General features: G+C 33.4%; 1 protein-coding gene across 1 annotated transcript in view; it reads right to left on the bottom strand.

Moving 5' to 3' along the window:
- LOC106460548 overlaps positions 1-23,994 on the bottom strand; it is a 42,167-nt gene that overhangs the window by 13,065 nt on the left and 5,108 nt on the right. The window contains exons 4-10 of the mRNA XM_013920265.2: positions 21,275-21,459; positions 14,967-15,170; positions 12,476-12,649; positions 9,595-9,798; positions 5,803-5,949; positions 4,781-4,946; positions 1,356-1,558 (exon numbers count right to left, since the gene is read on the bottom strand). Coding sequence (XP_013775719.1) covers positions 1,356-1,558; positions 4,781-4,946; positions 5,803-5,949; positions 9,595-9,798; positions 12,476-12,649; positions 14,967-15,170; positions 21,275-21,459 — 1,283 coding nt within the window. The remainder of the gene's footprint in view (positions 1-1,355; positions 1,559-4,780; positions 4,947-5,802; positions 5,950-9,594; positions 9,799-12,475; positions 12,650-14,966; positions 15,171-21,274; positions 21,460-23,994) is intronic.

Below are 23,994 nucleotides of genomic sequence, written 5' to 3' on the forward strand. Positions count from 1 at the left end.
CTCATTTGTGGCACAGTGCAGCGGCGGGCCGGATGAACTGACCTCGCGGGCCGTAGTTTGGTGACCCCTGATCTAGTGGCATAAGGCAAACCCTTCTTCGATAGCTTTAGAGATGACGTACATATGCTAAAGAACCGGCAGAAATGTTATACTCCTTTTTCAGAATTACCGAAGACTTGTATGGACGAAAGAAACGCCCCCAGAATTACCGAAGACTTGTACAGGACGAAAGAAACGCCCCCAGAATTACCGGTTAGACTTGTATTGTACGAAAGAAGCGCCCCAGAATTACCGAAGACTTGTATCGGACGAAAGAAACGCTCCAGAATTACCGGAGACTTGTATCGGACGGAAGAAACGCTCCAGAATTACCGGAGACTTGTATCGGACTAAAGAGGCGTCTTGCTAGTTGCGAATCTAAGGATGATCCAATCATTGCTTCACATGAACGACTCAGAACAGATTTTTTGTTTTAATTGTGATGGACAACGCTTTCATGAAATTGTAGAGTGGATTCGAGGTGTTTTGTGATTACATGCCAATTTTTGGACTTATTCAACATGTATAGCACAATGAATTAGTAAAGTTGTGCACGTAGTTAGCTGTAGAGCTAACCAAAGTGAGATGTTGATATAACTGACGTAACTGTTGAAAAGGGCTTATAATTAAATACCTTGGAAGGGACCGACACAGAATTTTGTTTGGAAGGTCCTGCCATTAGCTATCAAATTATAGGCTATTTCCAATTTAGAGTCCTATAAAGTAGATGTAACATACTTATTACAAATACGTATGATAAATTAGTAGATAAGAAGTACAATATAAACAACAAAAAACAAGGAAAAGTTTCAGAAAGTGTTTTCACAGACTGGTTCACGGTATTCTTTCACAGTCACTTTATATAAGAATTCTTGCTTATCTTTGCTGACAAAATTTCAAAGATTTTAACTAGTTAGAGATGAAATAAGATAAATAAAAACAATATATTCACATCGTTAAGACTATAATTGAATATACTCGTAATACTAAATATAATAGTATGATACTTTATATATCAATTTTAAGCGATAAAAACCTGTCAGTTTAAAACAGAACATAGGTTTGTTTTATAAGCTTTCTGACTGGTTAAGTGAGGAATAACTTTAAAATAAAAGTCAGTGTTTTAAAGGGTAATCAATTAATAATATCGGCGTTGGAAATGAGCATACACCATAAGTTTTGTTTTCTGATCATGGGGAATAATATAAATTATTTTTAATAATATGAAAAACGTATTTATGTAATATCTAAAAAAAAATATGCTATATTAAATAAAGAAAAAAAAGTTTCATTTTATACATGAGAAAAAAAACAACCTATAGGACATTCTTCTTTTTTTCCTACAGGTGTCATTGTAATAAAAGCTGTGACGCTATTGACGCCATCTGGTAGCACAGCAGTGCAGGTGTAGATACCTTCCAGCTGTTTATTCATACTTTTAATGAATAATAAGTTGCTGGAGATCATCTTTAGTCCTGGAAGTGGTTCTGAACCGCCTAGAAATTTTTCTCCTTTAAGCCTAGGAAAGAAAGGTTTATCAACATCATGTGGTACTTTTGGAATATTGAATTAACAAAATATTTATATTAACAAAAAAAAAAATGGGCCAGTACGTCTTGAAAAGGGAGGGTGTCTTGTTTTGCTGCTAGGGTCCTATTTTTATAGGGACTACGTACTGTTACTGAGACTTGGCAACAGTTGTTGGTACATATCTGGTGAAGTAGATGACCCACATATGAGTATTCTACTGGTGTCCATGTTTGGCTGTTCTGAAGCAGAAGTGAGTAGCGGGACTCATCGTTACATGTGACGTTTGTTTTCCCATTCTACTTCTCCCTAACTTCGATGTTCAAAACAACAAGAGAATCGACGTTTTATATTCATGCCTGTGATGAAAGTCAAAATGGTCTGCGGCCTATCTGTGAAATGCAACAAGATGAGTTGGTCTGGAGTCTTCAAGCCTCAGTGGGCGTTGAGTAAAGGATTTAAAGTTAATTTTACAGCACATTTCATCAAGTTGGTACTGACAAAGGATAGATTAATGTCAGGTGTCTGAACAAGTCTTCAACATTAGCTTGTTAACTGGTCTTTTATTTTTAAAGCATATTACCCACATTGCATTTTGGCAAGAGTAAGTGCATTGAAATGACTTAAGACATACCACCAGTACTGTATCCAATAATCCCCTTCAAAGGGATATGAGCTCTTTCTCTTCTGGCAGTCGTATCTCCAACTGACTGTTTCTGGCTGGTCTTTATTCACTTTAAGTTAAATAGCAGTCCATCATAGTCCACTTCTTTTTGTTGTGTGTGTGGGGAGGGATTTTGTCCCAATATTTAGCAATATAAGGTAGACGCATATTGTAATAAACTATTTTAGGAAACATTTATGAATATTTCTTTGCCCTTCTTTTTAGCCGCGGCTGAGCGGCTCATAGAAAGGCTCTGAGGTCAAACCCTTTTAACTGATGTATTTGACCACGCCCAAGGTCCCATAGATTAATCTATTCTAATCCTAATTTCAATTTGAGGGTAGGCTAGTAGAGATCCTGATGAGTAATAAAATCGAATCGAGCATACGCGCGCCCCATGCTTGATATTGCTGGCGCACAAAAATATAGTTAATAAAAAGGGAAACAAAAGTATCGTAGATTAATTTGCTCTAAAAAAATTTCAAGTGCCGCGGCTATTGAGGATTCTCTCTTGTTAATGTATATATTTTTTTGCACTGAAATAGCAGTTTGAACTAGGACTTAAACAAGTCATTCGCTGGACACTAATAGTGGATTAATCAGTCTACGATTCCCATCAATAGTCGTATTTTACGACGATTAAAATATCCAGACTGTTTTGAGATTTTATAAAGAAATCGAGTGCTAGAAATTCGATAATAGCTCCTAAATATGTAGTTATCAATACTTTTACACTTTACTTTCGAAATTATAATTCATAATTTAACATTTTGTTTCTGTATAAACATACTCGATTTCTATGATTATTGTAGTTACTTATACCCCACAGTTCTAAAAGTTACTTTACTATTTTTCATTAGCCCGTAAAGTACATTATAACATACTGTTGCGTCAGCGAGGTCACGTGACTAGTATCACGCCACTTCTTTCTCGAACCTTCGGGAGATTACTAGATTGGGGGTAGTCTGGTATATATAAGATGGTCACAACGTGACGGGACAATATGTAGGTAGTGAGTAATTGAAATGCAGTCAGAGAGTATTGTTGAAGTTGAGCACGTTCGTTGTTATAGGTTTGTTATAGCGCGACTGTTGAAATTAAGTGCATCGTAAAGTTGTATTCGGAAAGAATAAACCAGTTTTATTTAAGAAAGGACTTGTGTCGCTAAAGTTTAGTGGGAACGAATTTACGGAAAATTAAGTAACGACAGGAGGCGTAACAATACCCTAAAACTGATGTTACTGAATGGTGGGTGAACGTTTTTTAATATGAGAGGTATTTTCTAGTCCTTTTTTTTTTTTTGTCAGAAATTGTTTGTTTCTTGAATTTGGCGAAAACCACTCGAAGGTTTTCTGCGTTATCCTTCCATAACTTTGAAGTGATAGACAAAGGAAAGGCAGCTAGTCAACATCACCCAACTCCAGCTCTTAAGCTACTTTTTATCAACAAATAGTGGGATTGACCGTCACATTCTAACGCATTCACGGCTGAAAGGGCGAACATGTTTGGTGATTTTCAAAAAAAGGAAACATCAAATAACGTGGCTTTATATATATATAATTTAATTTTATAGAGAAGGGAAATGATGAATAAATAAGTAAATAAATAAAAAATATACTTGAAAAAAATATAGTTGCAGCCACAAAACAAATATCCACTATCAGGGCACATATCATAGGGTGAGTCAAAACGTAACTTGCCCTAGTTTTCATTTTTTTCAGGTACATTTTTCGTTTATTTATTCATTTGCTTAAATTAAATTTAATTAAATTATATTTCATCTAAGGTTTGGATATGCTGTGTAAACTTCACGCTATCTATCCTTATGATGTAATATATTTCTAAAATTTTGTATAGTTTACTTAAATAATTACACTGGCCAACAAGTCATTTCATCTGATATAATTAGGTGGGCTAGATAGCTCTTATAACGCTGATTCCAAATCTGTCTTTGGTTTTTCTCTAGCACGTCAAGTTTTCGTGATGAGACCGATCAAATTTGAAAGGTTATTGCCTTAATTATAATTTAAGTTATTGTACATTTCTTTTTCGTAAGTGTGTAATGTATAAATTTAACCAAGTGTATGGTGTGTATAACGTTTATGGAAATTATACTGAAAAATGAATAAAGTTGTAACGTTAACTAGCCTAATGTGTGATTATTACCTAAATTGTGCTGAAATTAACACCAGTCATATTTTAATAACTAGATGTGCAAGAAGAAAACCGAAAACAGATTTGGAATTAGTGTGCAAAACTGGTCTGGAAAAGTGTGTTTACATCTTTGAGGAAAGAAAAAAGTTCGACCAGTGTTATAAATATGTATTCAAGCCTAAGTACAACATAACATGTTAACAAAGTATTAAGAACAAGTATATCATGTACGTTACAAAAAACAGTTGTCGTGTATACAGTCAAGTAAGTCTACATTACTGCCATTTATTTGTTAAACCAATTTTCTGGTGAAAATATTAAGTATATGTTAAGTACACATATTATGCATAAACGATATATATATATATTTTTAATTTGAATAATAATAAAACTCACCAGCGGATTTTTGCACCAGGGTGAGTCGAGTCACACTGTAGCAAATGAGATTCGTTTTCAACTACACTTGCATTTTCAGGCGTTTTGGAGAAAGGTATATCAAGGTTCTTGTCTTGGTTGACAACTTCTTTTATTTTTTCCTTCACTAGAACTTCGGTAGCGTTATCTAGAATGTATATATATAAATATAATTTAGCATATGGAAACATAAAGTAACAATTTATTAATTTTCATTTTGTAAAATACCTGCACCTTTTTATATCGATTTTTTTTTGTTAGAACAAATCCAAGTTTGGCTATTTGTTGTGTCCATCGAGGGGAATCGAACTTTTGTGTTCTAAGTTCGTAAACTTAAAGTTGCCCCGCTTGAGGACTTTTATAGCGACATAGCTACTAGTTACTATAGGTCTTTTGTTTTCACATCATGTATTGGAACTCGAATCTTCAACCTGAACGGTACCCTTTTCACACTTGGGCTAAATGGTCAGGTTAAAGACCCCTAGGGTTCAAGTTTGGCCGTACTTAATTTTGAACTATTGGCCAGATGGACCGCAGCCAGCAGAGTACCGGCCGCAACTGGGACTCTGTCTCGAATAGCGGGGTTGATTCTAACTCTCTCTAATCAAAGTGTAGATTTTAATTAATTAGATAAATATTAGATCGATTACAATGGAAACGCTAACTGACTCAGGTCATAGATGGGCTGGTCGTAGTCTAATGATTAAAGTGCCTAGACTGTGAATCCCAAAATTCATCGTTCTTTGGGGCCAGGGATGCGATATAAGAGTGATAGTCAACACAACAAACATATCACAGATCTTCTAAAGGTATACCATAACTTCCAAGTTTTACAGAAGCAGACGTTACTGAAAATGGAGCAACTAAATAACATTTGTTTGTTTTAGAGCAAAGCCACGTTAGGCCATCTGCTACGTCCACCGAACCCCAAATTGTAGCGTTGTAAGTCCGTAGACTTACCACTTTCCCACGGGGGTGGCACTATATAACGTTAAGAAAATTACCTTTTGCTAAGTCAAACCAATATTCTGCTTGAAAACCAGAAAACTCAGAAAAATCGTCACTTTTAAAAACCACCAACATCTTCTCCTGGGAAGACATGACTTCTTCATCCTGTCTGTCACCACAGTATCTTCCGAGTAAATCCGCATCTTGAAAACATAAGAAATCCAACACTATCATTTTCATTTTTATTAATATTTTCATTTCTTAAATAAAGTATGCCGAAACTTAAAACAACGACAACAGAAAATTATACTCGGATGAAGGTAAATCTTCCATAATGAAAAAAATAAATATATTCCACGTGTTCCATGCTTAACGATATTTGATACCGTATCTGTACACGATAAAATAATGTTGCTCGTATTGTAAATAAAACATTTAAAGCAAGAGTGCTTTAAACACATACTTCGGAACGTCTTTGTAAAGGTCAGTATAACAAAGTGTAAGCCACATAATAAAATGTAACATAACGATGTACTTAGTGCTGTATTTAAAACGTGTGATTTTTTAACACACACGTGCATATTCAGTATGAGTTTCTAACCAGAAGATCAGCAAAAATACCGTTTTAAATACGCTCTGTCTGCGCACGTAGTTGACCGTGTGGCCAATCGAACAATACCAAAACTCTTAGGATCACGAAAGCGGAAGAACCAAGATCAAATAATATTTATAAGTAGTCTTAAAATTACAGTTGACTTGTTTAGTGACTGGGAAGGTTCATCACTTAAATGATTTTATGCTTGGCAAGGTTAGGCGTTTTGTGCTGTCATAATTTGATTAATGATCATGAAGTTTCATTGCCTTATTGTCATGACTTTGTTTGTTTGTTTTAGAATGTAAAAAAAATCTAGATGTTTCGTAGAGTATGTATAAACAAGGACACAATATAAATATCAGTGGGTTAGTAAGAAATGGTTGTGTTAGTTCAGTGTAAATTAGACAGTGGGAGTTATTGCGTCTATGATTCATTTAGTTAGACAGTGGGGATTAGTGCTATGTGATTCAGTTAGAGTTAGACAGCGAGGGTTAGTGTACTGTGATTCAGTTAAAGTTAGATTGTGAGGATTAGTGTACTGTGATTCAGTTAAAGTTAGACTGTGAGGATTAGTGCTCTGTGGTTCAGTTAGATTTAGACAGTGGGGATTAGTGCTCTGTGATTCAGTTAAAGTTAGACAGCGAGGGTTAAGGTTCTGTGTTTCAGTTAAAGTTAGACAGCGAGGGTTAAGGTTCTGTGGTTCAGTTAAAGTTAGACAGCGAGGGTTAATTAATGATCTGTGATTGAAATTCTGTAAGTAAGTTTGTATTTGTAAATTAGGCGTCCGTTAGTTTTCGGAAGTTCTGATTTAAACGTTATATTAGAAGTTACGTCTATAAGTAAACGTAGACTGTAAGAAACGTTATTCCCTTCTTAATTTCTTCATATTAAGTACCTACAAAACAAGAATGACATCCAGCTTCTACTCATTTTATTCCTCGCATCCAGTTTCTGCTCATTTTATTCCTCATGCAGCATATTTTATATTGTACTTAATGTTACGATGATTTATATGATAGGAAATTGAATGATCTATATTATTGCAACGTGTTCTTGTCCTTAAGACAGGTTCTTTTGAATTATTTAATGAAAGTAACTCGAACTCGAGTCAACGTAACGATAATAAATTAATTTATTTCTTCAATAACAATTGCTACAGGTTCTATTTACATTAATGCAGGTTGTAGGCTTGAGTTAAAAAACTATTTTAACATAAACTCTGAAACTCCCGTAGGCCTAATACATTAATAATGTTCAACATAAATTTGCTTGAGGGCTAACATACGCTGACTAACTTACTGATTAGCTTACAGAAACCTAACTTTTATTAAATGACTTTACTCGATCAATATATACTCGGCATTCACACACTGAATACGTCACTAACTTCTTATCCATCGCTTCAGTCATTATTCGTATTTATACTGATGTACTCATGTCTCGATCTTAGTTGACGTTACTATATTCTTGATGTCATCGCCATCTTGAGCTTTTTAGGTATTTTAGAAATACTTTTATGAATTTACTTGATCTTAACATTATGCGTTCTCTAACCAACGTCTAAATTGAAACATTGAAAATATATTTGATAAAAATCAAATAATATAGACCTTTAGAGAATTTGCAAGCAAGAAAATGTGAACGTATTTTATTTTAATAATTATAAAGTTAGGATCCTACTGAGTAAGCCAATCAATAAAAATAAATAGCTTTACAGTAGGAACATATTTTGCTGTTAAGTAAACAACGTATCGACCCCCCATAAGAGTAGGTCATCGTCAGAATAAATTCGATTACTGATTACAATAAAATACTAGCTGTAAGCCCTTAAATCCAACCAGTACTTAATATTTATAAGTCAATACATTATCATAAAGCGTAGCATAACTGAAACGTCATAACGCAGGAAATGTGGTATGCGATATCGTATTTGGTAAGTTGGTCTTGACACTAAGCCCTGTTCGCCAGATTCTAGATAGCTATTTTCTGAACTTTTAAAAGTACATTGTTACTTACATGACATATGAAAATAGGGTTGTTGATCTCGTAAGTTCTTGGCCAAATAAAAAATTACAGAAGGACGTTTCATTCACATCCCACCTACTCGACTCTTGAATATTGTGTTACCTCCCGCATACGGTTGGACTTGAGCTCTTATACGAGTACAAAAAAAATATATATGCAGTTTCATAAGCGGTAGACTGTTTTTTTTTTGTTGTTGTTGTTTGCTTATTTTTCCTTTTAGCGCAAAGCCACACAATAGGATGTCTGCGCTCTTTTCACTGCGGGGAATCGAACCCAAGGTTTTAGCATGGTAAATCCGTAAACTTACCACTGACCAACGGGGGGAGAGAAGTTAAATGCGCATTATACTTGTTTTTTTTTGTTTTGTTTTTCTAAATTGATAATGATGGAGAGGCGTTTGTTTGTAGTTTAAGCACAAAGCTACACAATTGGATATCTGTGCTCTGCCCACCACGGGTATCGAAACCAGATTTCTAAGAGAGGATTTCTTGGATATTTGATGAGCTAATGTTTTGCACTTTGGGTTACCAGAGCTTCTGCTATTTTCTATCTATTCAGGTCAGTTAAAATTATACGTAGAGAGGCTGGCCTTAACTGAATATTAAAACATATTCCTACAGTAAAATTATTTATTTATTATTATGCATGGTATGCTAATTTAATTTATATATTTAAACCTAACTTATGGCTCCTGGACAAAGTTGGCACTGAAAGCAGATATTTCAAGTATCTAATACATAAAAATGTAAATCGTTTAATCAAAACATGCCTGTTCTTCTAATAAGGATAAAGTGAATATAGTTCTACAAATGTTGAAAGTTCACATTGTAAGCTATGTCATTTGAGTTTATATTACGACATCCCAACGCTTAAGAGAATACGAAACATCATCATTGTTTTGTCAATAAAACGCACTCACACACATGGTATTGACTGTTGTATTATTATTGTTGTCTTCTGTATTTTTTATTAATTTTATTCGAAATATGGTAGTAATTGACGTCTAATGGAAGTTATAGTCTTAAAGTCACTCTCTGTCATATAACACATATGCTCGAATATGGTCTTAACTGAAAAAAGTAATCCCTCATTAAGTGAAAACAAACTACTGATACCACATTACACTAGATTATAGAACATGTTTCAAACCTAAAACACGTGTGTTATAGATAAAAGGTAATCGTGACTTTAGGAATGTAATGCAAAACACAAACTCAGAAAAACAAACCATTGTGGTGACCATCCCGTAGTTCCACATAATCGAATGTGCAGTTTGGCACGTTTTCCAACTCCAGTTTGTTGAACTTCAAAATGACCACATGGTCTTGAGGTGCTTCAATCATGAAACGACACTGAGCATTGCTAGGGTACTTTTTAGGGAAATTTGGACTTGAAATTGTCCCGTTCCATTGTTGATTTTCCCACGTGCATTCTGCATGAATTACAATGACAAATCTTATAATCAGATCTAGACGCATTGATATTAAATTATATTTGCTAAAAGCTAGTTTCATGGTTTATATTTTCACAAAGACTTGAAACGAGTCTCACAGAGCAACTATCTGTGATTTATATAATCAAGTCAATTCTAGTTTGATATATTTTTAATATATGAGACTCAATAAGTTATTATTAATACACGAAAAGTTTTCCTGCTTTATATATTTTCAAATCTAAGTGTACATCAATACACCATTCAAAGATCATTGTCATGAAGATATTCAATTCCTTGTTTCTTTAGTGACTCATAAAATGTTTAATCCTCACATACGACAGTATTAACTTTCAAAAAGTGATCGTTCATCAAAAACCTCAAGAAGAATGTAAGAGTCAATCATTGAGATTTTCTAAAGTTGGTATAGTTGAATAAATTGTTTCATTACTTTAACACAGTATTGTTATGTGAAACTCTTTGATCCAATGGAACTGTACAATATATGTATATATCAGCACTCAGAGGTTCTGGTATAAGTAAATGAGATTTTAATTTAAACAGTATCCATCGTTCCTTCGAAGGCAACAAATTTTAGATTATTACTATGTTCAAAACAAAATGTAACATCCTAACGGATCACTAAGCTACCTGGAATGTGAGAGAGTTATTCAATTTGAATGTCTTAAAAATGTAATTGATTTATTAAATCCTCAAAAGATCAATTGTCTAGTAAATTTTCGATTGGTTTAAATCTGAATAAAAAATCCAACCTCTATTTTCTTCAATACTCGTAGTATTTTTATACAGCACTAGTGATGCAAATTCTAGCTCTGATTGCTTCGTATTCCGAAGCTAAGATCTTATCCTTTGATTATTCGTCTGAATTTCTCAAATACTATCCTTTCACTTGATGATTCCCTATAATCTGCAATAATAATAGGCCTTTCACTTGATGATTCCCTATAATCTACAATAATAATAGGCCTTTCACTTGATGATTCCTTATAATCTGCAATAATAATAGGCCTTTCACTTGATGATTCCCTATAATCTGCAGTAATAATAGGCCTTTCACATGATGATTCCTTATAATCTGCAATAATAATAGGCCTTTCACTTGATGATTCCCTATAATCTGCAATAATAATAGGCCTTTCACTTGATGATTCCCTATAATCTGCAATAATAATAGGCCTTTCACTTGATGATTCCCTATAATCTGCAATAATAATAATAATAGGCAAACACAAGCCGTCTCCACTTCATTTAGTTTATTATAGCGTGGCTTCTGTCCCTGTAAGTCACATATTATTAGTACACGAACATTAAACGCTGATCATAAAAAAAGGCGATGTAGCTGAACGAAGGAAAAAGACTCCCCACCTTATTTTAATGTTAAAGGTAGTATTATATCTCATGATTCTACATTTTACTTTATTTACAATCATGCTAGAGAAATAAAGTTTAAGGCAATATATATATATATACATGTATATATATTTCTTGATGAAAATAACAATATCTGATACTTTATCTTACGATACCAATCTCTTATCGCAAATACTAGCCCTAGAAATCTGATACAATGTCGTAAAACTCTAAAGTTTAAATATATGTGTTAATTACAAAGAAAGGCTGTTTGTTTTTGAATTTCGCGCAAGTTGCTCGAGGCCTATTTGCGTTGGCCGTCCCTAATAATTCGAATAATGAGACTGACCATCAAATTATACCGCTCCCCACGGCTGAAAGTGAGGGCACGTTTGGTATTAGGATTCGAACCCGCGACCCGCAGATTGCGACTCTAGCGAACCTATTCACCAGGCCACGACAAGAGAAGTCTGGCGAACCTATTCACCAGGCCACATCAAGAGGATTCTGGCGAACCTATTCACCAGGCCACGACAAGAGAAGTCTGGCGAACCTATTCACCAGGCCACGACAAGAGAAGTCTGGCGAACCTATTCACCAGGCCACGACAAGAGGCAGTACTGATGTTCTTCAAGTCGATATATACCCTTTTATCACATTAATCAAGCCATTCAAGAGTATGGCTCCAGAGTACTGTGATATAGAAATACACCAAAGGTTTCTTTCTTTCTGCAGTATTAATGCTTTAAGCAGTGTAATATTGTGATTGCGTATTTCGACATTTTGCGCAACTTCATTTTTTGGTAGGTGTTTCATATCTTCGTGTTTATTTGTAGGTAAAGAATTATTTTTTAACTTGTGAATTGAAAAACTCATTTTCTTCCCAGGTCCTTTAGTGTTGGCTTTTTGCTGGATGATGTTCTTAGTCCCAGTGATGCCAAAGGAGAAATAGTTTTATAAACTTTATGTCTTTTAGTAATAAACTCAGGGATATGTTGTGAAACTGACCAATACCGTAACGTAAAAGTAGTAAACACATTACAAACAAAAGATATGAAATAATTATGAAGAAAGAAAAAGTGACAAGTTAAAAATGACTTAATCGAGAATCTTACATTGTTGTCCACTATTTTAAAATAAATCATTTTAGGCAAACTGTATATGGGGTACCTAAAAATCTAAACTATCAAACATGAGAAGCTGAGATACAGTAACCACAATAAACTAACCAACATGAGACACTGAGATACAGTAACCACAATATAAGTTCACACTCGGGTTATTGTTGTTGCTAAAAACTGCATACCTCCCAGGTCCTGAGGGTCAGGAGTAGAAACATAATTACTGGTAGAATAATGAGCTTGAAATCCTCTGTGATTCAATAAGTCGTCTGAGTGGAAGTGAACCAGCACAGTGTTGTTGGTGGACCTCAAGGTCTTCTGATCTTCTCTTTTGCAAAATCGGCCTAACAGTGGTGCATCTGAAGATTGGAATATGAATAATAATTATCAACAAACAGCAGGGTATTTCAAAGTAAATCAAATATTCAAAATCACGCGTTAACAATAAAGTAAAATTAACCTACACATTTTTGATACTTTATTCTAGATCTTTGGGAAAAAATTACCTTTTATGAGTGTTTTATTTAATTGTATATTTTGTACGTTTGAACAGAATTGCGGATTGTAACAACTAATATTTTGCCAGTATAACGTATCTGTAACACAATGAACAAATTAGTAACGAACAAAATCTCAGTCAAGGTTATTTTGTATTCCTGATGTCTAGAATCGTCAAATCTCAATATTGTTGTAACAACAAGGTTCGCAGCGTATCTTCTGTGTCCATGTAATTTGTGCGTTAAAATGCAGAAAAAATTCAGTTAAAATGAAATTCATCTAATGTGAGAAAAATTGTTTGTTTTAAGGTATAACATCTTTGTGTATTTTTCGAATCTATATTTTTACGTTTCACAAAACATCTGGCAGCTTTCGTAATAGTAGTAATTTAAATTACTAAACACAAAGATGCACAATGGGTTACTTGTGCAATGCTCACCGCAGGTAACGAATCTAGATTTTTAGCGTTATAAGCCATCAGACTTACTGCTGAAGTACCAGGGGCTCTTTTTAAAAACAATGAAAAAATAAACTAACTGCATGGTAATATATATTAGTTAAAGAAGACATGAGAAAAATTACATTATAAATCTAGAAATATAAGATTAATAATGAGACTGAAAGGTACAAATAAGTTCAAAAGCATGATTCAGATTAGTCACTATTCATTTTCTATGTTTTATAGAATTAAAAGTTAAAATAATTAATACTTGAAACCGTTTGTACTTGGCGAATTACAGAATTACAGAACTGGGGAATCAAAAACGATTGTTCATTTCACAAATACTTCATTTATTACAAAAGGCAAAATGTTGAAGTTATGAGTAACAGGAGGTAGCGAAAAAACACATTTTTGTTAGAGTTTACCCTTTTTTATTTCTGGATAACTTTCGCTTTTTGATTGTTTCTTGTCCGTGAACGCCCCCCACCCCTAGTGGCTCAACGGAAGGCCTACAAACTTACAATGCTAAAAAAATCGATTTTCGATACTCTTGGTTGGCAGAGCACAGATAGGCCATTACGTAGCGTTGTGCTTAACAACAACAAGAAACAATTTTTATAGAAAAGTGAGGAAATAAGTTAGTTCCGTTAGCCGAAAGAATTGTGAAATCCTCTGTTTGCTTGTTTTTGTTTCCAGTGTGTGTGACTAGTATTTCTTACATTATAAAACAACAAAATATATTTCTGTTTCTTTCTTAGCGTAAAACCTACCTGAAGTTTAATCTATCATCAGACAACAACTGTTGTTACTTAATAACAACTCTTATCTAGTCAGGGAATTTAAGTTGTTTTTAACTCAGAGAGTGAGCGAATTATTCAACTATGGACGATGAGGAACCACACATCGCCTGAAGGATGTCGGTGAAAGTCCAAAAGAGGTTCTAAACTGAACACTTAAGGAGCACGAATAAATAAATATTAGAGAAGACTGACATAAGGATATTTCTTTAACTATGCTCTGGCGATAACTAGCCTTCTTCGCTAATTCTCTGGTTATGACCACTTTCTGTTTCTTCTTCACTGTATTGCTGAAGAGTGTTATTTAATTAATTTGGTTTAGTTTTTAATAAAATGTTCTGTTTTCTCTTTGAACTTTATAGCAACGAATAATTATAGGGTTACCGCTAACGTTGACTGTTGTAACGTAGTGATTTAGAGGTGACTGTTCTAATAGTAAAGCCTATCTTAGGCATAGTTTTAAGTTTTAGTTTTAAATTTATTCCTGACTTGAGAAATTCTATACATTCGAGAGAGACTTTTTGACACTTACGTGTTGTTACTGAGACGATATAAAGAGAAAATAGGTCCAAATCAGTATTTCTATGGACAAACTTGTATTAAAATGATCCCAGTGAATAAAGTTTCAATATTTTTCTGCAAAATTTTAATTCAGTGTTTGAGTATTTTCTTTATCTATACCCAACAACTTGTTCCACCCGATTTCTCCTTGCTTTAATGTGGGAGGAAACAACCTGGTTTGATTTTCGACATAAAAGCCACTCCAGTATAAAAGTGATTGTTTTTTGGGTTTTTTTTACGGACAAAACTAGAACTGACCAGAACATTACCGGACTAAGTTAAAACGAAAGATTATCCTTTATTGCTATAATTGCAAGTGTGTTCTTTATTTTATTTTTCTGACACTGTTTGTGAAAAACAACATGCAGGTGAACTTACCTTTAACGGATCCATCAAAAACCTCAATGAAGTCATAGCTGCAATCTTTATCTACTTCAAGAGAAATCTTTTCAAATTCGAGAATAATCTGTTTCTCGTTATGAACAGTTATTTTTGTCCAACAGTCGATATTGTCAGGATAGTTGCTAGGATACAACGGACTTGTGATATCACCTTCTGGACCCGTTAATGTCGGCTGGCAGTCTTTAAGAAATGCATACATACGCAATTATCCAACATGAAAATCTGTTAATCATAAATCCAGTATTTATGTTTTAGGTTAATATATTAATAATTATCGAATATTGTTTCTCAATAGTAAATACTTGTGAGTTCTCTTTATCTTATCGAATTGAAAACTGCCTTTTCATATAACTAATTGTTTCAAATATATTATTGATCAAATGAAAATTTTTTTTAAATAAATGTACCAATTACGGCGTTAGAATTATTTCATGACGGTAAAATTCAATCAATCATTTTCCTTTTTGTAATTAAATCAATCAACTAAATTAGAAGTTGACATTTATAACAATCGTAATAAAATAAAAAGAGGTGGATATTTTAATTATTTTTTAATTGTTTTTCTTTAAAATTGTACTTATATTTTTACGTTCGTAATTTTTTTAAAAGCACACTTTACAGAAACACTATATGTGTGTTTTTGCACATCGAACATGTAAATAAGACTGATGTTGAAATGATTCACACTAGTGCCACGTCTTATTAACCGACAATCAGTAGTTTAATTCACGTTACGCTTACTTTCCATGTCTTTTATCAGTAGTTTAATTCACGTTACGCTTACTTTCCATGTCTTTTATCAGTAGTTTAATTCACGTTACTTTTACTTTCCCTGTCTTTTATCAGTAGTTTAATTCATGTTACGCTTACTTTCCCTGTCTTTTATCAGTAGTTTAATTCACGTTACGCTTACTTTCCCTGTCTTTTATGGCGTCGCTTTAACGTATTTTTATATTTCAAAAGTCTTCCTAAAATTAATGATGAACTAAAATGACAAATATTCTATTCAATAATATTTTCATTAAACCATCTAAATTCTATGACTTGAATAATCCGTCAAATCAGTGTACAAGTCAAAAGTGAAACCATTTTGAACAAATTCTTGGAAATTAATTATACAAGAAAGTCAAAAATAAAGAATTTATTGTTCGTTTGTTTGTTGAATCTCGTACAAAGCCACTAGCCACTATTTGCACTAGCCGTCCCTAATTTAGAAATGACTAGATCACTCGTGACCCATTGGGTCTCCCACTATTCAATATTGCACCGAAATTAAGGTTTATTTTGAGATACTTTAATTAAATATTTCAATCCATTCGTGTTATTCATAATTCAAGAAAAGATATTTGATTGTTGATCGGGAGTAAAAGGAAAGACCATTTCATTTCTCAAAAAAGTGAAGTCAGAGTTTTCAGGTATTGTGATGAATTAGTTCATTATGTTGTGGTCTTCCCTCTTAAACCTTCTACAAATAAGAAACAGTAACACTTTATTTTTTCTTCGAATTATCTACCATAAACAAGACACATTATTGAGAAATTCTTGAAGATCTTGTTTTTGTCATCTTACGCCTTTTAATGAAGATAGGAACATTGAAAGGGAAATAGATTTGAACGAAGAAGTTTCGTAAAGAGCGCGAACGGTAGTATGATGTAAAATTACTCATGCTAAAAATTTTCATAAAAATGACCGGAAAAACGGCGCTTACTCGGTAACCCGTGGCACGATTTTAACGAAACTTGTTTTATTCTGTTTCTATTCTCATTATATTGTGCGCCGTTTTTGTTGTATCTAATTATAGACAAGCAAACAAACAATTTCAGAGTTTTAGTAGTATATAGATACACTAGACTTAGGCAGTGCTTCTTAAACTAATGAATGGTTTACCCAGGGGTAAATGAAATTTGTTTAGGGTGAATGGAATCTTAGGGGTGAATGAAATAATAAGGGTGAATGACTAAAACTAGAATGAATTATTAGAATTTGTGCTCGGCGCGTATGTGTGTATGGGTTGAAAATAACTGTTTTAGTATATTTAGATTAAAAATTACGTTATTTTTAGAAAATTAAAAATAATTTTGTTACCCTTAAAAATTTTGCTTCCCTATACATCTCTTTTTGTTTATTCCATTTTGGTAAACTGATATTATAATTTTACTTGTTTATAAAATTTTTATCAAAACAAAATATTAGTACACAGAATTATATATATATCATACAATGTAGTTAAACATAACAATTTTGTATGCCCGAATAAATTATCTCCTCGCATTCGGATGCTATTATCACAGACATTATCCGTTATGACAATAGGTTGACAACCAGGACCGATAACAGTATTGCGATATATATGTCTTTGCTGAAGTATGTCAAGAATACCACATAATGCTCAAGAGGAAGTATGTGCAGAAATAGATAAGTCATTTGTAAAGGAAAACGATAAAACTGAGGACATAGGACTTGAAGCTGAAGCTGGGCATGATACCATTGGATACTCGGATGATGATTCTGGCAAGGAAAAGTCTGCTTTGAAGATAAAATGGAAAGATTGAAGTAGCCTCTCCTCGAAATCCAAGAAAAGAAGATAGAGCGAAGAGTATGTCAAGTATGACTTCTTTCTTCCCAAAGACGAGCTGACCAGTCCAGCTCCTTCAGTACAGTGCATGTTTTGCAGTGTCCAATATAGCAACCAGTGACTTGCATCTTCAAAATTACAGACCCATTTAAGAACAAAGCATAGCATTAATCAAAATAAGTCTATAAAGTTCTTCAAAAATACCCTCGAGCAACTTGTTAAGTAGATGGGTGTAATCTGATTTAGCAACGGCGTTCTGAAGATTGGTTGTGTCAACGTTAAACTTTTCAGTATCTTCGGAACGCCGTTGTTAAATTAGATTATACCCACGAGGATTTATGGAAGCAGCAAAATTCCTTCCAGTCGATGGTAAAGAAAGACACTGGAAAACCACTTCTTCTGGCGTCTCTACAAATATGTCATGTCCTCATGAAGGCAAAAAACCTTACAAAGAGGCTGAGAACGTGATAAACTCGTGTTTGAAGATCGTCGCCGACCTCATACATGGCGGAAACCGGCAGTCGATAAGTTTGAGCAAATTCCTCTGTCCAACGACAATGAAAAACCGACCTACTATCTAAAGCAGCAGCAGATAGAAACACTGTTGAAAGCATCAGTTTTCGCTCTATAATTTGATGGATCAACGGATGTAAAGAACGATGCACAACTCATTGTCTATTGCCGTCTACCAAACCAAAAGCTGAAAAATATTTCTAGAGCATTATCTCTTTTGTTTGCCAGTCGGAGTTGAAGCAACAGGTGAAGCCATTTTCTCTAAGCAAGACGAATACATGAGAGGTGCAAATATACCTTGGAGCAAATGCGTCGCTGTGACAACAGACGGTGCTGCAGCCATGATGGGAAGTAAAAAGAGGAGTCACCGCTCGCATCAAAGAAAAATCCCGCAAATGCACATTTTTACACTCTTCTTTGCACCGTGAAACATTGGAGTCAAAGAAGCTGAACACTTAGCACAATGAACAGAAGAATGAGCTGCAAGAACTGTTGCAAGACGCGGTGAAAATTGTCAACACTATTATCCCACATGCAAAACAAAAAATGTCGGCTGTTCTTAGTGTGCAAGGATATGTCTGCTAACTACAAAACTTTCCTTCTGGATTCTGAGGTACGACGACTCTTAGTGTGCAAGGATATGTCTGCTAACTACAAAACTTTCCTTCTGGATTCTGAGGTACGACGACTCTTAGTGTGCAAGGATATGTCTGCTAACTACAAAACTTTCCTTCTGGATTCTGAGGTACGACGACTCTTCCGCGGAAGAGACCTTGAAAGAGTGCTGTATCTGAGAAACGAGCTGTGTGTATATTTTACTGAAGAAAATTATGTGAAAGCAATAGATTTCAACGACGATTTTTGGCTGGCCAAACTGTCATACATATTTTCTACCATTTGAACCAGCTCAACTTGTCACTTCAGAGGGAAGGAGGTGACGGTTTTGATTTTCTTGGGAAAACAGAAGCCATGAAAATGCAAATCTCACTGTGGCATGCTAACGTTCAGAAAGGCAATTTCCCCCATTTGGAAAGTTTCCTTAAAGATAGTGGATGGGAAGAAAAATAACTGATCTGGAGGGATCACTGAAGAGCATCATTTTGAGGCATATTTTCCTCAGAAGGATGCGCAGGCCTTAAAATGTTAAAATATGTCAAACGCATTGAATCTACTACATCCAGTACGGACGTGAACAGCGTTATATTATCAAAGAAATTAAAATATGTCAAACGCATCAAATCTACTACATCCAGTAAGGACGAGACTAGCGTTCTATTGTCAAAGAAAATAAAATATGTCAAATGCATCGAATCTATTATAACCAGTACGGACGAAACCAGCGTTCTATTGTCAAAGAAACTACACACACACACACATACGAACCTAATTATAGACTTTTCCCCTTTAATGGTCTAGACTCGTGTTTCTAAACTAGGGTCCGCGAGAGTACTCCGAGAGTCATGCCCAAAATTTCGTAAAAATATTAAAACAATATATGATTTATAAAGTAAAAAAAATATTTTCTTAAAATAGAATTTGTGAATTAAAACATTTGATTTTGAAATACAGCTTTGCGACAGGTTTGGGGGTCCGCAAAAATTTTAAATTAAAAATGGTTCTCAGGTTACCAAAGTTTGCCAACCGCTAGCCTAGACGACATATATTATCAATTTTCACGAACAACAACTGTAATCAGATTACACAAGTGAATTATAATTATTATCAACTTTTATTCATGTCATTTACAGATCTTATTTATAAGGTACGAATTAATAGTACAACATTATTTATTTTGTATTCTATTTTAACACTTATTGTTTATTTACTTTTTATTTATTTAGTTATTATCAATATTATTTGAATCAGGCCGATGATTTACGTCAATCACTTGCAAACAAGTGGCAGCAATGAAAACATCTGTTATAATGGTCCTTCCATTTTTGTAATGTTTTTTCAAATTTGCTATTTGGAATAGATTTAGATTTGAATAACTTGATAATTTACATTTTAAGCCATTATTTTATTTTGTAGAGATGATGTCGATTTTATATTTGCTTTCCGCCTCTAACTAACAATTTATGGATATTAACAATTTCAATTTTTCTTTTATTATTGTACAATTTAATTTTTTTTTTGTTATTCTAATTCACTTTTGTCGAGTTTAAGTGAACTTACATAGACTTCAGTACATTTATATACAAGTGGCATTTGTACTGCCACTATTTGAATTACTTACTTATAGAACAGAAGTTTAGGGCTAGCCAAGAGATATGATACATTATTTGTGTAAGTTTTGTTATCTCTGTATCTGCTCTGATGTATAACATTCGTAAAGCATTCAACTTCATTCAAGGTCTTTCTAATGGAGGTATTTGGTCCGCATTTTCCTTTAACTGTTTGTCTATACTATAGCCCTTGTTTATACCTTGTTGATTGTTGTTATGTAATGGATAAAGCGGCTACATTTGCATGCTCATCTAATAAAATGGAGGATGCTATGAAGTTAACTTCAGTTATTTATCGACGTAGGGGGACAAAAACTCGTCTCGTTCTCCTCAAATCATTTCTGAATCCTAACTGTGCAATCAAAGTTTTCATTGAAACTTTGGTCAGGTGTGTAGCTAATTTAAAGTTTATTAGCTATGTGATAATTTTATTATATGTATTTTAATAATCCATGTAATGTTCTGACATTATTTCATCTAGTCTTATAAAACACTATCAGTTCTATAACAGTTGCCCTCCAGTGGCATAGCTGTATGTTTGCAGACTTATAACGTTAGAAATCGGGTTTCGATACCCGTGGTTGGCACCGTACAAATAGCTCATTGTGTGGGTTTGTGCTTAACAACAAACAAACTATAACAGTTTGCGAACACTTATTATTTTACTGAATTTAAAGACATAACATTCGAAAGTTTCCCACTGAATTCCACAAAAACATATAGTTTCTTGTTCTCATTCAAGTGTTTTCGGTCAAATTTTAAGTACAAAATCATCTTGAGATTTGTTACCAAAATAACGAGTATCTTTCCAAACATTACTGACATATATATATATATATATACACACACTACACAAACAGATAAATATACAAAACTGAACTTAAGAACAGTAATAACATCAGTGGTCTAGATATGTTTACTACTAATTATGAAGAAATGCAACCGAACCACAATAATAATAAAAAGTCTACCTGCAACGCTTTCCAAATGATAGATTAACTTGAACCCTTGTACTTCATAGTTTGGGTCTGAGTGGAAAAGGATGAGAACTTTGCTTGAATTGGTTGCAATGACAACGTTTTGAAGTGCACCACAGTATCGACCAATTTTCGGACTTGATACTTTAGGCCCGGCATAGATTTCTAGGTAATCATAACTAAGACCGAAAAAAAAACAGCAAAAGAAATATTCAATATCACGCCCTCATTTTTCTATTGTAAACTTTATATAAACTTAATGATGATTGCAATAGAGGAAATAATATTTAAACATCAGCTCTCCAACGCTTATTACTAAATCTATAGATATAATGATCAAATCCTAAACTTTAAGTCTAACTAGAAGATGAAAACAAGCTTTCTGAATTATCTGTTGAAACGATCTGTTTTTATATCAACTATTGTTGTTATATATAAAACTGTACACGTGTCCTTCAGCAGAAATAGACCAGGCCTCTATGTTCTATATTTTCTGATGTTCAGACACGGTTTATTTCGCTGAATTTTTATTTTATAATAAAATTTCACACGCATACATAAATCTGCGTATCACTTTTGTGACCATGAAGCTAATGAAATGAATACAATATTTCAAATAAAAATTATATATATAGACCAGGCCTCTATGTTCTATATTTTCTGATGTTCAGACACGGTTTATTTCGCTGAATTTTTATTTTATAATGAAATTTCACATGCATACATAAATCTGCGTATCACTTTTGTGACCATGAAACTAATGAAATGAATACAATATTTCAAACAAAACATAATTTTGTGTATCGCAATTGCAAAGATATTTAAGATAATTAAATCACGTTTTGCTGACAAAACGATCAGTTTGCTACTCCCTAAGCTAGTTATATAAAGCACTGTTTTGTTATCAAAACTCTAGTATTATTGGATATGTTTTTTTTCTTAAAGTAATGTATTTTTCATGGTCTCGAGTAATGCTGTTTGGTTCTTTTTTTTTAGTTATTTATTGTTGAATGGTCTTTGGCAATGTTGGATCTGGCTTTTTGGAGTAATGCATAAGTACTGTTGAGTTATTTTTTTTTTAGTTTATGCATTATTAATGTGTGTTTTTTTCCTTATTGAAATAGTATATTGTTACAAGGAATCAGACATTTTTAGGTTTGGCTCTCAGAATACGGACATTATTAGAACTATCTTTCTTTCAGAAATGTGTTTTTCTATAGATTTAGGTATTGTTGAATATATTTATCTGAAGAAACGTTTTCTTACATGAATTCAGATCCTTTTGTATGACTTCATGTATTAATAGTTTCGTTTTGGGTTTACTTACCGATTATAAGTATTATTTTGTTACACGTTACAGCTTTTACAGTAAGGAATATTATGCATTCAAAGTTACTGTAAAAGCTGTAACTTGTACTAAAATAACTTCTTGTGTTGTTTCGTGTCTCTGTCGTGTTTGATTCTATAACATTTAACAGATCCAATAACTCAGAATAGTTGTAGTTTCTTCATGGTTCAATTGGTAAAAATGTCAATATTTTGTGGTGATGTCTAACATTTTAAATTATTTCACGATAGTGTTTTTTGTTGTTATGCATAACATATGTACTGTGCCCATAAATACAGTGTACTGGAATTTCAGTGAAGAGCCAGAGAAATACATTTAGTTGAGTTTTAGCCACTTATTTCCTTCTCTTGTGAATTCTTTTAATATACTTTCTTTAAAAGGGAGATGCTGAAGAAGTCTAAAGTTGTCACTGTTAACTTCAAATTCTCACCAGATAAATAGAATAACATATTGTCACTGGCGAATATAGCTAAATAGTTTGTGTAAAGTTAAAATGTCAAATTTTCAATATTTGTGCAAAGTCCTGTCATATGTACATAATACTAAAATAAAAATCGTTATTTTTGTTACTAATACCCAATAAATATAAAACTCATATTTCAGTACTGGGAAACTTTATATTTCAACTTTATCGGAAACATACTACTGTGAAAAAATACAACAAAATCCGTTATATTTGTACACAAAATTTATGACAAACATACATCAGTGATAAAAAAAAGTATAGGTTCTGTCCGCTATGGTGCTTATTTAATCGATAATTGATATTGAAAAACCCATAACTCCGTGGAATTTGACTTTAACGATAAAATATTTTAAGCATCTGTACCTCTTAAAAGACCCCCAGTGGCACAGCGGTATGTCTGTGGACTTACAGCGCAAGAAACCGGGTTTCGATACTCGTGGTGGGCAGAACACAGATACCCGTAGCTTTGTTCTTAAATTCAAACAAAAAACCTCTTAAAAAATGATAATGTTCACTTTCCTACCGCCTGAGGGAGCATCATGTGATGAATGTGTAAAAATTAGATAACTTATATTTGGATAGATCTACGAGCACTGAAGTTCTGGCGACCAGCGTGTAACCACAGACATAAAAAAAGAGGATATAGAGAACCTACGTTGCTTAGTTGTTAATAGGATTGGTAGTTTAAGGAGTACTTTTATCAACACCATTCGTGCGTTATATAACTTTATCTTTCTGTACTATATTCTGTGTACGGGTTTAAAATAATTTAACTTTTCTGAGTTGTACAATTTCTATTAATCTATAAAACATTCGCATATCATCATAAACATATTCTGTTTATAACAAATGTTTTATGCGATTTCATATTACTCTTTTCCACCCATGGCTTAGCGGTAA

This window comes from Limulus polyphemus, unplaced genomic scaffold (genome assembly GCF_000517525.1).
Source record: "Limulus polyphemus unplaced genomic scaffold, Limulus_polyphemus-2.1.2 Scaffold792, whole genome shotgun sequence".
Lineage (NCBI taxonomy): Eukaryota > Metazoa > Arthropoda > Merostomata > Xiphosura > Limulidae > Limulus > Limulus polyphemus.